The following is a 13,659-nucleotide window of genomic DNA, read 5'->3' as shown; positions in this document are numbered from 1 at the left end:
CATTTTTGGGGCACCTGATCCCATTTTCAGGGCGCCTGATCCCATTTTCGGGGTTCCCATCCCATTTTCGGGGTGCCCGATCCCGTTTTTGGGGAGCCAGATCCCATTTTTGGGGGTTCCCATCCCATTTTCGGGGTGCCTGAGCCCATTTTTGGGGGTTCCCATCCCATTTTCGGGGTGCCCCATCCCATTTTCGGGGTGCCCATCATATTTTCGGGGTACCTGATCCCGTTTTCGGGGAAGCCTGATCCCATTTTGGGGGTTCCCATCCCATTTTCGGGGTGCCTGATCCCATTTTTGGGGCACCTGATCCCGTTTTCGGGGTGCCTGAGCCCATTTTTGGGGGTTCCCATCCCATTTTCGGGGTGCCCGATCCCATTTTCGGGGTGCCCATCATATTTTCGGGGTGCCCGATCCCGTTTTCGGGGGTCCCCAGGAGGTGGAGGCGCTGCTGGGGGAGACGCGGATGCTGCAGGGGAAGCTGCAGAGCCAGGAGGACGATTTCCGCCTCCAGAACAGCACCCTGCTGCGGGGAACTGGCCAAGGGTGGGTCCCCAAAACCCCCCAAAAACCCCCCAAAACCCCCCCGGGACCCCCCAAAACCCCCCCGAGACCCCCAACCCCCACAGCCCCCCCCAGCCACCCCTGGGGGTCCCATTTTGGGGGGTCCCAAAATCACCTGAAGCATCCCAGGAATGATTTTGGGGTCTCTCCGAGGTCATTTTGGGGGGTCCTGGGGTCATTTTTGGGGTCCTCGGTGTCACTTTTGGGGTCCCCTGCGTGGTTTTGGGGTCCCTGGGGGGTCCTGGGGTCATTTTTGGGGTCCTCGGTGTCACTTTTTGGGTCCCCTGGGTGGTTTGGGGGTCCCTGGGGGGTCCTGGGGTCATTTTTGGGGTCCTCGGTGTCACTTTTGGGGTCCCCTGGGTGGTTTGGGGGTCCCTGGGGGGTCTTGGGGTCATTTTTGGGGTCCTCTGGGTGGGTCCTGTGTGGGCTTTGGGGTCTTCTGGGAAGGTTTGATGGTCCCAGGTGTATTTTGGGGTTCCCAGAAGTGGATTTTGGGGTCCCAGGGGTGATTTTGGGGTCCCCAGGGGTATTTTGAGGGTCCCAGGGGTGGATTTTGGGGTGGATTTTGGGGTCCCCAGGGGTGATTTGGGGGGTCCCAGGGGTGGATTTTGGGGTCCCAGGGATATTTTGGGGTCCCAGGGATGATTTGGGGTGATTTTGGGGGTCCCAGGGATAGATTTTGGGGTCCCAGGGGTATTTTGGGGGTCCCAGGGGAATTTTGGGGGGGGTTCTAGGTGTATTTGGGGGGTCCCAGGGGTGGATTTTGGGGTCCCAGGGGTATTTGGGGGGTCCCCAGGGGTATTTTGGGGTGCATTCCGGGGGTCCCTGACCCCGGGCGGGGGGTCCCAGCTCTGTGCCCAGATCGAGGGGCTGGAAGAGGAGAACCGGCGGCTGCAGGAGGGGGGGGCGGGGGGAGCCCCCCGAGACCCCCCCGGGGACCCCCAGGAACCCCCCGGGACCCCCCCGGGCTCAGCCCAGCCCCCCCAGGACGGGGCCCAAGGGGACGGGGGGGCTCCCCCAGCCCCCCCCGAAGGTGAGGAGGGGTCCTGGGGGGGGGTTGGGGGGGATTTTGGGGGTCTCAGGGGAGTTTTGGGGGGGTCTCAGAGGTTTGGGGGTCTGGGGGGGGTTTTCGGGGGGATTTTGGGGGTCCAGGGGAGTTTTTGGGGGGGGGTCTCAGAGGTTTGGGGGTCTTGGGGGGTTTTGGGGGGGGATTTTGGGGGTCTCAGGGGAGTTTTGGGAGGGTCTCAGAGGTTTGGGGGTCTTGGGGGGGTTTGTGGGGGGGATTTTGGGGGTCCCAGGGGTGTTTTGGGGGGGGTCTCAGTAGTTTGGGGGTCTTGGGGGGGGGGTTGGGGGGGATTTTGGGGGTCCCAGGGGAGTTTTTGGGGGGGGTCTCAGAGGTTTGGGGGTCTTGGGGGGTTTTGGGGGTCCCAGGGGAGTTTTGGGGGGGTCTCAGAGGTTGGGGGGTCCTGGGGGGATTTTTGGGGGGTCTGGGGGGGATTTTGGGGGGTCCCAGGGAGATTTTTTGGGGGGGGGGTCTCTCACATTTTAGGAGGTCTTGGGGGGGGGGATTTTGGGGGGCTCTGAGAACTTTGGGGGGGTCTGGAGTGATTTTGGGGGGGAAAATGAGAATTTTGGGGGTTTTTTGGGGACAAAATTTGGGGTCTCAAAATTCCGAGGGGGGGAGGGGGAGTTTTTGGGGTCCCAGGTGGGTTTTTTTTGGGGGGGAGGGGATGAATTTGAGGATTTTTTTTTTTGAGGGGGGGGGGTGGGGTCTCTGATTTCCCTTCCCCCCTCCCAGCCCCCCCAGAGCCCCCCAAAAAGGAAGAGGAGGGGGGAGGGGCTGACGCCCCCCCCCAGGGACCCCCCAGCCCAGGTAAGGGGGATTTGGGGGGGATTTTTGGGGGGATTTGGGGGATTTTTGGGGGGATTTGGGGATTTTTGGGGGGATTTTTGGGGGGATTTTGGGATTTTTGGGGGATTTTTGGGTTTTTTGGGGGGGGATTTTGAGGGGATTTTTGGGGGGATTTTGGGGTTTTTTGGGGAGATTTTTGGGGTTATTTGGGGGGTTTTTGGGGAGTTTTTGGGGGATTTTGGGGGGGAATTTTTGGGGGGATTTTTGGGGGGATTTTTGGGGTTTTTTGGGGAGATTTTTGGGGTTATTTGGGGGGGTTTTTGGGGGGATTTGGGGATTTTGGGGGGGATTTTTGGGGGGGATTTTTGGGGGATTTTTGGGGTTTTTGGGGGGGATTTTTGGAGGGATTTTTGGGGGATTTTGGGGTTTTTTTGGGGTTTTTGGGGGGGATTTTTTGGGGCGATTTTTGTGTTTTTTGGGGGGATTTTGGGGGGATTTTTGGGGTTTTTTGGGGGGATTTTTGGGGTTATTTGGGGGATTTTGGGGGGTTTTTGGGGGGATTTTTTGGGTGTTTTGGGGGGATTTTTGTGGGGGATTTTGGGGGGATTTTTGGGGGGATTTGGGGGGATTTTGGGGTTATTTGGGGGGATTTTTGAGGGGATTTTTGGGGGGATTTTGGGGGTTTTTTGGGGAATTTTTGGGGGGGATTTTTGGGATTTTTTGGGGGGGTTGTTTGGGGGGATTTTGGGGTTTTTTGGGGGGTTTTTGGAGGGGATTTTTGGGATTGTGGGGTTTTTTGGGGGGGTTGTTGGGTTTTTTTTGGGGGGTTTTTGGGATGTTTGGGGGGATTTGTGGGGGGGATTTTTGGGGGGGTGTTGGGGTTTTGTTGGGGGGGATTTTGGGGTTTTGGGGGGGGTTTTTGGGGGGGTTTTGGGGGGGATTTTTGGGATTTGGGGGGGTTTTTGGGTTTGTGGGGGATTTTGGGGTTTTTTGGGGGGGGGCTGTGAGGAGGTGTTTTGGGGGATAATTTGGGGTTTTAAAGGATGAAGAATTTGGGGGGGGGGATTTTGGGGAGGGGTCTCACGGTGGGGAGGGGTCTCTTTGCAGGCGGAGGTGACCCAGCTGCAGGAGGAGGTGACCAAGGTGAGGGAGGGGGAGAAATCTGGGGAGAAATTTGGGAGGATTTGGGTGGGATTTGGAGTTTATTGGGGGTCCCAAGGGAAAATTTGGAGGTTTTTGGGGGGCTCCAAGGGGAAATTTTGGATTTGGGGGGGGGGGGGCTAAAGAGGAAATTTTGGATTTTTTGTGAGGACTCCAAGAGGAAATTTGGGGATTTTGGGGGGAGTCCAGGAGGAAATTTGGGGATTTTAGGGGCTCCAGAGGGGGAATTTGGGGATTTTGGGGGGTTCCAAGGAGAAATTTTGGATTTCTTGAGGAATTCCAGGAGGAAATTTGGGGATTTTAGGGGCTCCCAGAGGGGGAATTTTGGGGATTTTGGGGGGGTTCCAAGGAGAAATTTTGGATTTTTGAGGAATTCCAGGAGGAAATTTGGGGATTTTAGGGGGCTCCAGAGGGGGAATTTGGGGATTTTTTGAGAATTCCAGGAGGAAATTCGGGGATTTGGGGGGATTCCAGGAGGAAATTTGCAGATTTTGGGGGAGTCCGGGAGGAATTTTGGGGTTTTTGGGGGCTCCAAAGGGGGAATTTGGGGCAGATTTGGGTCCTGGGGGCTCCTTTGGGGACTTCGGGGGTGTCCCAGTGCTGCCCCCCCCCTCAATTTCGTGCCCCCCACCCCAAATTTCCTCCAGCTGACGGAGGAGCTGCGGGAACAGCGGGAAAGGTGAGGATTTGGGGAACCTTTTGGGGCCTTTTCCATGATTTTTTTCCCCACTTTTCCCTCCTTTCCCCCCAATTTTCACCCGTTATTCCCCGTTTTTCCCAGGTTTTTTTTTCCCATTTTCCCCCATTTCCCCTGATTTTTTTTGCTCATCTTTGCCCATTTTTCCCTGGTTTTTCCTCAGTTTTCTCCGGCTGCAGGAGGAGAAGGAGACCGCTGCTCCGGGGAGAGCCGGTGGGGGGAATTTCGGGGGGGATTTGGGGGGGAATTTTTGGGTCCCTGGGGAATTTTGGGGGGGATTTTGGGGGAATTTTTTGGGTCCCTGGGGAATTTTGGGGGGATCCTTGGGAGATTTTTTTGGAGAAAGTCTTGACCTAGAAGGGTCCCGGAGGGGATTTTTGGGGGGTCCCAGGCTGGTTTTGGGTGTTCCAGGCTGTTTTGGGGCCATTTTTGGGCCGTTTCTGGGTCGTTTTTTGGGCCGTTTTTTGGGCCGTTTTGGGGCTGTTTTGGGGCCGTTTTTGGGGCCATTTTGGGGCCGTTTCTGGACTGTTTTGGGGGCCGTTTTGGTGCCATTTCGGGGGCCGTTTTTGGGCCAGTTTTGGGGCCGTTTTGGGGCTGTTTGGGGGGCCGTTTTGGGGCCGTTTCTGGACTGTTTTGGGGCCGTTTTGGTGCCATTTCGGGGCCGTTTTTGGGCCAGTTTTGGGGCCGTTTCGGGGGCCATTTTTGGGCCGTTTTTGGGCCGTTTCGGGGGCCGTTTTTGGGCCATTTTTGGGCTGGTTTCGGGGCCGTTTCGGGGCCGTTTTTTGGGCCGTTTTGGGGGCCATTTCGGGGCCGTTTTTGGGCCGTTTTGGGGCCGTTTCGGGGGCTGTTTTTGGGCTGGTTTCGGGGCCGTTTCGGGGCCATTTTTGGGCCGTTTTTGGGCCGTTTCGGGGCCGTTTTGGGGCCGGTTTCGGGGCCGTTTCGGGGGCCATTTTTTGGGCCGTTTTTGGGCCGTTTTGGGGCCGTTTCGGGGCCGTTTCGGGGCCGTTTCGGGGCCGTTTCGGTCCCATTTCAGGCCCCCCCGTGTCCCCCCCAGGGCGGAGGCGGAGGCGCTGCGCTCCCGCTGCCAGCAGCAGCTGCAGCAGCTGCAGGAGCTGCAGGAGTTGCAGGCCCGCAGCCGGCGGCTGCAGCACGAGCTGGAGGGTAGGGCGGCCACACAGGTCTGGGGGGCCGGGGCCCCATGGGGACCCTATAGAGACCCTATAGAGACCCTATGGAGAGCCTATAGACACCCTATAGAGACCCTATGGACACTCTATGGAGACCCTATAGAGATGCTATAGAGACCCTATAGAGACCCTATGGAGACCCTATAGAGACCCTATAGAGACCCTATGGAGAGCCTATAGACACCCTATAGAGACCCTATGGCCACTCTATGGAGACCCCTATAGAGATGCTATAGAGACCCTTATAGAGACCCTATGGAGACCCTATAGAGACCCTATAGAGACCCTATGGAGACCCTATGGACACCCTATAGAGACCCCGTAGAGACCTTATAGAGACCCTGTAGAGACCCCCGTAGAGACCCCGTAGAGACCCTATAAAGACCCTATAGAGACCCTACAGAAACCCTATAGACACCCTATGGACACCCTATAGACACCCCTACGGAGACCTTGTGGACACCCTATAGAGACCCCGTAGAGACCCTATGGACACCCTATAGACACCCTATAGAGACCCTATGGACACCCTATAGACACCCTATAGGGACCCCATAGACACCCCATAAACACCCTATAGAGATGCCATAGGGACCCTATAGACACCCTATAGACACCCTACAGACAACCCTATAGAGACCCTATAGAGATCCTGTAGATCGCTACAGAATCCTGTGGAGACCCACAGACCCCTATGGAGACCCCCAGGACTCCGTGTGATCCCCAAAGCCCCGTAGGAATCCCGGGGAACTCCAGGGGACCCCCCAGAGACCCTATGGAACCTGACTGCATCCCCAAAGCCCTATGGGACCCCCCCAGAGACCCCCTGGGACCCCCCCAAACCCCCCCTGGGACCCCCCCAAACCCTATAGGGACCCCCATAGAACCTCTCAAAGCCCTATAGGACCCCATAGAACCCCACAGAGACCCCCATAGAGACCCCCCTAGGACCCCCCAAACCCCATAGGGACCCCCTGGGACCGCCCAAAACCCTATAGGGACCCCGCAGCACCCCCCCAAAGCCCTATGGGACGCCCCCAAAGCCCCCCGGGGACCCCACGGATGTTGTTTGGGGCAGGCCCAGGGGGGGCTGCGGGAGCTGAGCGAGGCCCAGGCCCAGGAGCTGCGGGACAGCCGGAGCCAGAGCCAGCGCCTGGAGAGGGAGCTGCAGGTCTGGGGGGTCCCTGGGGGGATCTGGGGGGTCCCTGGGGGGGTTTGGGGGGTCCCTGGGGGGGTTTTGGGGGGTCCCTGGAGGGGTTTGGGAGGTCCTGGGGGGATTTGAGGGGTCCCTGGGGGGGTTTGGGGGGTCTTTGGGGAGGTTTGGGGGGTCCCTGGAGGGGTTTGGGGGGGTCCCTGGGGGGCTTTGGGGGGTCCCCTGGGGGGGTTTGGGGGTCCCTGGGGGGGTTTGGGGGGTCCTGGGGAGGTTTGGGGGGTCCTGGGGAGGTTTGGGGGGTCCCTGGGGGGGTTTGGGAGTCCTGGGGGAGGGTTTGGGGGCTCATGGAGGGGAATTTAGGGGTCCTGAGGGGGGTTTTGGGGGGGTCCTGGGGGGGTCGTGGAGGGGTTTGGGGGGTCCAGGGAGGGGACTAGAGGGGTTTGGGGGGCGCCCTGGAAGGAATTTGGAGGTGTCCTGGGGTGGGATTCGGGGGGTCCTGGGGGGCTTTGGGGGGTCCCAGAGGGGTTAGGGGGGGGGTCCTGGGGAAAATTCGGGGGTCCTGGAGGGGTTTGGGGTCTTTCCAGGGGGGTTTTGGGGGTCCTGGGTGGGGTTTTGGGCTCCCCTGACCCCCCCCGTCCCTCCCCAGGTGTGCTCAGGTGAGCGGGACGAGCTGCGCCAGCGACTGCAGGAGGCCGAGGCCGCCCAGGTGACCCCCAGGGACCCCCCCAGAGACCCCCAGAGACCCCTCCCCACCTTTGGGGGTCCCCCCAGGGCACCGGCGACCCCCCCAAAACCCCCCCTGTGCCCCCCCAGGAGCGGCTGCGGGAGGAGCAGGAGCAGCAACGGGAACAGCTCGAGGTCGGGGGGGGTTTGGGGGGGATTTGGGGGATTTTGGGGAAGTTTTGGGGGATTTGGGGTAAATTTGGGGGATTTTGGGTAATTTTGGGGGGATTTGGAGAATTTTGGGGGGGATTTGGGGTAAATTTTGGGGGAATTTTGGGGGGAATTTTGGGTAATTTTGGGGAATTTGGGGAATTTTGGGTGGGTTTCCGGGGAGATTTTGGGGGGATATCGCGATATCTCCTCCCCTGTCACGATTCCTGTCCCCGTCGGGGTGTTGGGAACCCCCCAAATGTCCCCTAAATGTCCCCAAATTGTCCTCAAATGCGTTCAAATGTCCCCAAATTTTGCCGAAATGACCCCAAATGTCCCCAAATTGTGCCCAAATGTCCCCAAAATGGCCCTAAAATGGCCCTGAATGTCCCCAACTGACCCAAAATTGTCCCCAAATTGTCCCCAAATTGTCCCCAAATTGTCCCCAAATTGTCTCCAAATTGTCCCCAACTGTCCCCGCTGTGCCCTGCAGGCGGAGCTGGGGCAGCTGCGGGCGGCGCTGGGGGAGGAGCAGCGGCTGCGGGAGCTGCACGAGGCCGAAGGACGGGCCCTGAGACAGGTGTGACCCCAAAATCCCCCCAAACGGCCCCAAAACAGCCCCAAAATCCCCCAAACAGCCCCAAAACAGCCCCAAAACAGCCCCCAGAATCCCCAAAACAGCCCCAAAACAGCCCCAAAATCCCCCAAACAGCCCCAAAACAGCCCCAAAACAGCCCCAAAATCCCCCAAACAGCCCCAAAACAGCCCCAAAACAGCCCCAAAATCCCTGAAACAGCCCCAAAATCCCCAAAACAGCCCCAGAATCCCCAAAACAGCCCCAAAACAGCCCCAAAATCCCCCAAACAGCCCCAAAACAGCCCCAAAACAGCCCCAAAATCCCTGAAACAGCCCCAAAATCCCAAAACAGCCCCAGAATCCCCAAAACAGCCCCAAAACAGCCCCAAAATCCCCCAAACAGCCCCAAAACAGCCCCAAAACAGCCCCAAAATCCCTGAAACAGCCCCAAAATCCCCAAAACAGCCCCAGAATCCCCAAAACAGCCCCAAAACAGCCCCCAAAATCCCCCAAACAGCCCCAAAACAGCCAGAAATTCCCAAAACAGCCCCAAAACAGCCCCCAGAATCCCCAAAACAGCCCCAAAATCCCCCGAACAGCCCCAAAACAGCCCCAAAACAGCCCCAAAACAGCCCCAAAATCCCCCAAACAGCCCCAAAACAGCCCCAAAATCCCCCAAACAGCCCCCAAACAGCCCCAAAATCCCCCAAAACAGCCCCAAAACAGCCCCAAAACAGCCCCCCAAATCCTCCTCAGGAGCCTCCAAATTTCCCTCAAACTCCCCCAAAACTCCCCTAGGAGCTGAAGGACCCCCCCAAAACAGCCCCAAATCCCCGCAGGACCCCCCAAATCCCCCCCAGGACCCCCCAAAACACCCCAAATCCCTCCAGAGCTCCCCAAATCCCCCCCACGACCCCCCAAATCCCCCTCAGGACCCCCCAAAACACCCCAAATCCCTCCCAGAACTCCCCCAAATCCCCCTCAGGACCCCCCAGATCCCCCCAGGACACCCCAAACACCCCAAATCCCCCCCAGGACCCCCCAAATCCCCCCCACGACCCCCCAAATCCCCCCCAGGACCCCCCAAATCCCCCCCAGAACTCCCCAAATCCCCCCCAGGACCCCCAAATCCCCCCCAGGACTCCCCAAATCCCCCCCAGAAGTCCCCAAATCCCTCCCAGGACCCCCTAACCGCCCCCCAAACCCCCTCCCAGGAGCTGAAGGACGTGCGGGACGGGCAGCGCATCCTGGAGAAGAAAGGCAGCGCCGCCGTGAGCGACCCCGGGGGGAACTTCGGGGACGCCCTGAGGGTTTTGGGGACCCCCCCAAAGGATTCGGGGGACCCCCCCAAACCCCCCCCCTCTTCCCCCCCCCCCCACCAAATCCCCTTCCCGCCCCACAGCTGAAGGACCTGAGGAGGCAGCTGCAGCTGGAGCGGCGCCGGGGGGAGCGGCTGCAGGAGCGGCTGCAGGAGCTGCTGGTGCCCAACAGGGCCCGCTCGGGTCAGGGGGAGCCCGAAATCTGGGGAGGGGGGAGCCCGAAATCTGGGGACGGGGGGGAGCCCGAAATCTGGGGATGGGGGGACCCCGAAATCTGGGGACGGGGGGGAGCCCGAAATCTGGGGACGGGGGAGCCCGAAATCTGGGGATAGGGGGACCCCGAAATCTGGGGACGGGGGAGCCCGAAATCTGGGGAGGGGGGAGCCCGAAATCTGGGAATGGGGGAGCCCGAAATCTGGGGATGGGGGGACCCCGAAATCTGGGGATGGGGGGAGCCCGAAATCTGGGGACGGGGGGAGCCCAAAATCTGGGGATGGGGGAGCCCGAAATCTGGGGATGGGGGGACCCCGAAATCTGGGAATGGGGGAGCCCGAAATCTGGGGATGGGGGGACCCCGAAATCTGGGGATGGGGGAGCCCGAAATCTGGGGACGGGGGGAGCCCAAAATCTGGGGACGGCGGGAGCCTGAAATCTGGGGACGGGGGGAGCCCGAAATCTGGGGATGGGGGAGCCCGAAATCTGGGGACGGGGGAGCCCGAAATCTGGGGAGGGGGGGAGCCCGAAATCTGGGGATGGGGGAGCCCGAAATCTGGGGAGGGGGGAGCCCGAAATCTGGGGATGGGGGGACCCCGAAATCTGGGGACGGGGGAGCCCGAAATCTGGGGAGGGGGGAGCCCGAAATCTGGGGAGGGGGGAGCCCGAAATCTGGGGATGGGGGGACCCCGAAATCTGGGGACGGGGGAGCCCGAAATCTGGGGACGGGGGAGCCCGAAATCTGGGGATGGGGGGACCCCCGAAATCTGGGGATGGGGGAGCCCCGAAATCTGGGAATGGGGGAGCCCGAAATCTGGGAATGGGGGAGCCCCGAAATCTGGGGATGGGGGGGACCCCGAAATCTGGGGATGGGGGAGCCCGAAATCTGGGGACGGGGGGAGCCTCGGAATTTGGGGAGGGGGGGGAGCCCGAAATCTGGGGATGGGGGGACCCCGAAATCTGGGGACGGGGGGAGCCCGAAATCTGGGGACGGGGGAGCCCGAAATCTGGGGAGGGGGGAGCCCGAAATCTGGGGATGGGGGGACCCCGAAATCTGGGGATGGGGGAGCCCGAAATCTGGGAATGGGGGAGCCCGAAATCTGGGAATGGGGGAGCCCGAAATCTGGGGATGGGGGGACCCCGAAATCTGGGGATGGGGGAGCCCGAAATCTGGGGACGGGGGGAGCCTCGGAATTTGGGGAGGGGGGGAGCCCGAAATCTGGGGATGGGGGGACCCCGAAATCTGGGGACGGGGGGAGCCCGAAATCTGGGGACGGGGGAGCCCGAAATCTGGGGAGGGGGGAGCCCGAAATCTGGGGATGGGGGGACCCCCGAAATCTGGGGATAGGGGGACCCCGAAATCTGGGGATGGGGGGAGCCCGAAATCTGGGAATGGGGGAGCCCGAAATCTGGGGATGGGGGGACCCCGAAATCTGGGGATGGGGGGAGCCTTGGAATTTGGGGAAGGGGGAGCTCCAAAATTGTGTGGGGGAGCTGCCTGATGGGGTTTTGGGGGTCCATGATGGGGTTTTGGGGGTCCCAGGTGGGATTTTGGGGTCCCAGATGGGTTTTTGGGGTCCCGGGTGAGATTTTGGGGTCCCGGATGAGCTTTTTGGGGTCCCGGGTGAGATTTTGGGGTCCCAGATGAGGTTTTTGGGGTCCCAGGTGGGGTTTTTGGAGTCCCTGATGGGATTTTGGGGACCCGGATGGGGTTTTTGGGGTCCCTGATGTGGTTTTGGGGTCCCCCAGGGCTGGAGGAGCTGGGGCTGGACGGGGGCTCCCCGGGCCGGGGCCCGGGCGGTGACAGCAGCTCCGTGTCCTCGCTGGGCCGCGACGGCTCCGCCCCCGGCAGCACCAAGGTGGGCGGGGCCTCTGAGAGGGGGAGTGGCTTAGGGAAAGGGGTGCAGCCTCGTGATAAGGGGTGGAGGCTGGGAGTGGGCGTGGTTTGTGTGGGTGGGGTCATGGGGTGTGGCTTTGTGGGCTGGGCTAACACGCTAGGGTTGGAGGGGTTGAACCAGGGGTGTGGCTTAGTTGGGTGTGGTTTTAGGAGGGCGTGGCCTAACAAGGCGTGCTCCAGAGGGTTGTGATGGAAGGCGCGGCTTAGGGCGTGGCTTAATAGGAGGGTCAAAATTTGGATATGTGGCTTGGGCGCTAATTGGGGGTGTGGCTTAGATTGGTGTGACCAGTTGGGTGTGGCTTAAGAGGGCGTGCTCTGGTGGGTGTGGCCTAATTAGGGCACAACTGTTTTGGCTGTGGTTTTGATTGTGGGCGTGTCTTAGCTCGTTTGACCACTGGGATGTGGCCTACAAGGGTGTGGCCTGGTGGGTGTGGCTAAAGGCACAACTATTTCCTGGTGCAGCTTGATTAGGGGCGTGGCTTATATGGGTGTGACACAGTGGGGGTGTGTCTTAAAAGGGTGTGACCAAACGGGGGGCGTGGCTTTTGGGAGAGAGTACGGTGGGGGGGGCACAACCAATGTGGGCGTGGCCATTTCACCCCCTCCCCTTCATGAATTAACCCCACGGTGGCGTGAAGCTTCGGTGGGCGTGGTCTAGGCCCTGACCCCGCCCTCTCGCCCCTGCAGTCGGGCTCGGGCAGCCCCGGGGGCGGCAGCGGCGGGGGGGTCCCGGCCGGGGGGGGCCTGTCCCCGGCCGAGGTGGCCGAGCTGTTCCAGCGCCTGGCCCAGAGCCAGCAGGAGCGCTGGCTGCTGGAGGAGAAGGTACTGGGAGCACTGGGAGGGACTGGGAGGGGCGGGGAGGACGCACCTGGCGCCGCTCACCTGGAGCTGCCCGCGGCAGGTGAGGCACCTGGAGGTGTCCAGCGCGTCCATGGCCGAGGATCTGTGCAGGAAGAGCGCCATCATCCAGAGCTTCGTGCGGGACAGCCGCACAGGTGAGGGCGGGGCGTCACCTGGGCCTCACCTGGCGTCACCTTGGCCTCACCTGTACCCTCACCTGGCCTCACCTGGCGCCTCTTTCACCTGTCCCTCGCCTGGCACTTTGGCAGCTTCGCTGGCCCTTCCTCTGTTCCTCACCTGGCCCCTCACCTGGTCTCTCACCTGGCCTCATGCTTTTCTCCCTGTCACACGTTCCTGTCCCAGTGTTCCCCTCTCACCTGTCCCACCTGTCCCAGTCTCACCTGTCCTGTTCTCACCTGTCCGCAGAGGCCGCGGGTCCCGCGGGGCAGCCCCGGCGCGGGGCGGGGGCGGGGCCAGGTGAGGAGGGGCTGCGGGAGATGAACAAGAAGCTGCAGAACCTCCTGGAGGAGCAGCTGACCAAGAACCTGCACCTGGCACAGGTGAGGGGATGGGGGCAAATGGGGGTGTGACCTGAAGGGGTGTGGTCTCTATGAGGGGTGTGGTTTAAGCCTGTAGGCGTGGTCTCAAAATGTGTGTGGTGAAAAGATGAGGGTGTGGCTTATAGGGGTGTGGCTTGTGAGGAAAGGCGTGAGGTCAAGTGGGCGTGGTTTAAGTGTGGGGTGTGGCACAAGCTGTGACATCACTGAGTATGGACATGAATCATTCCCCCTTTTCCAGGACCTGGAGTCGCTGTCCCAGGAGCTGGCGCAACTCAGGAAGGAGCAAGCGGCGCCCCCGGGACCCCCCTGAGGGGCGGGGTCTCTTGTGGGCGTGGCCTCGCCCGGTGCCCCCTGCAGGCTCCGCCCCCCGGCCGGGGGCGCTGCCGTGGGGGAGGCGTTGCCCCTTTAAGGTTGCGGTGGGGCTCGCTGGTGTTGCCCCTTTAAGGCGGGACGGTTCCTTCCGTGGCCTTGCCCCTTTAAGGGGGTGCGGCCCGCTGGAAGGCGTTGCCCCTTTAAGACGGGGGGGCGTTCCCGCCGCGGCGTTACCCCTTTAAGGAGGATGTGGTCCCCACTCTGGCGTTTCCCGTTTAAGGGGGTCCCGCATGCGCCCCCCTCCTCCCCCCCCCAATAAACGCGATGTGAATCGCTGCCTGTGACGTCATTCTGCTTCTTGGGGGGGGGGTGGGAGGAGCCAGAAACGTCATCAGAGGGCCAGCCTTGGCGGAGCTCTCACCGTGACGTCACTTCCGCGCGCTGCCCCGGATGTT

The 13,659-nt window shown here is 61.0% G+C and overlaps 1 protein-coding gene across 1 annotated transcript; it reads left to right on the top strand.

Moving 5' to 3' along the window:
* Window positions 1-436: 436 nt before the first annotated feature.
* Window positions 437-13,522, top strand: LOC136284540 (GRIP1-associated protein 1-like; the record flags this gene model as incomplete). Its single annotated transcript, XM_066174888.1, has 18 exons — window positions 437-546; window positions 1,299-1,597; window positions 2,363-2,437; window positions 3,524-3,559; window positions 4,225-4,256; window positions 4,438-4,487; window positions 5,329-5,452; window positions 6,540-6,632; window positions 7,261-7,320; window positions 7,428-7,472; window positions 7,981-8,067; window positions 9,278-9,334; window positions 9,466-9,565; window positions 11,345-11,454; window positions 12,180-12,314; window positions 12,394-12,487; window positions 12,759-12,892; window positions 13,131-13,522. Coding segments are annotated over 18 exons (1,713 nt in total), but the record flags the coding sequence as incomplete, so codon positions are not given.
* Window positions 13,523-13,659: the final 137 nt, after the last annotated feature.

The sequence above is a fragment of the Chamaea fasciata genome, unplaced genomic scaffold, assembly GCF_029207755.1.
Source record: "Chamaea fasciata isolate MVZ Bird 193981 ecotype frontalis unplaced genomic scaffold, bChaFas1.0.hap1 SCAF_1087, whole genome shotgun sequence".
Taxonomy (NCBI): Eukaryota; Metazoa; Chordata; class Aves; order Passeriformes; family Sylviidae; genus Chamaea; species Chamaea fasciata.
Note: the sequence above shows the minus strand (reverse complement) of the source record. Positions and strands in the feature narration are given on the sequence as shown.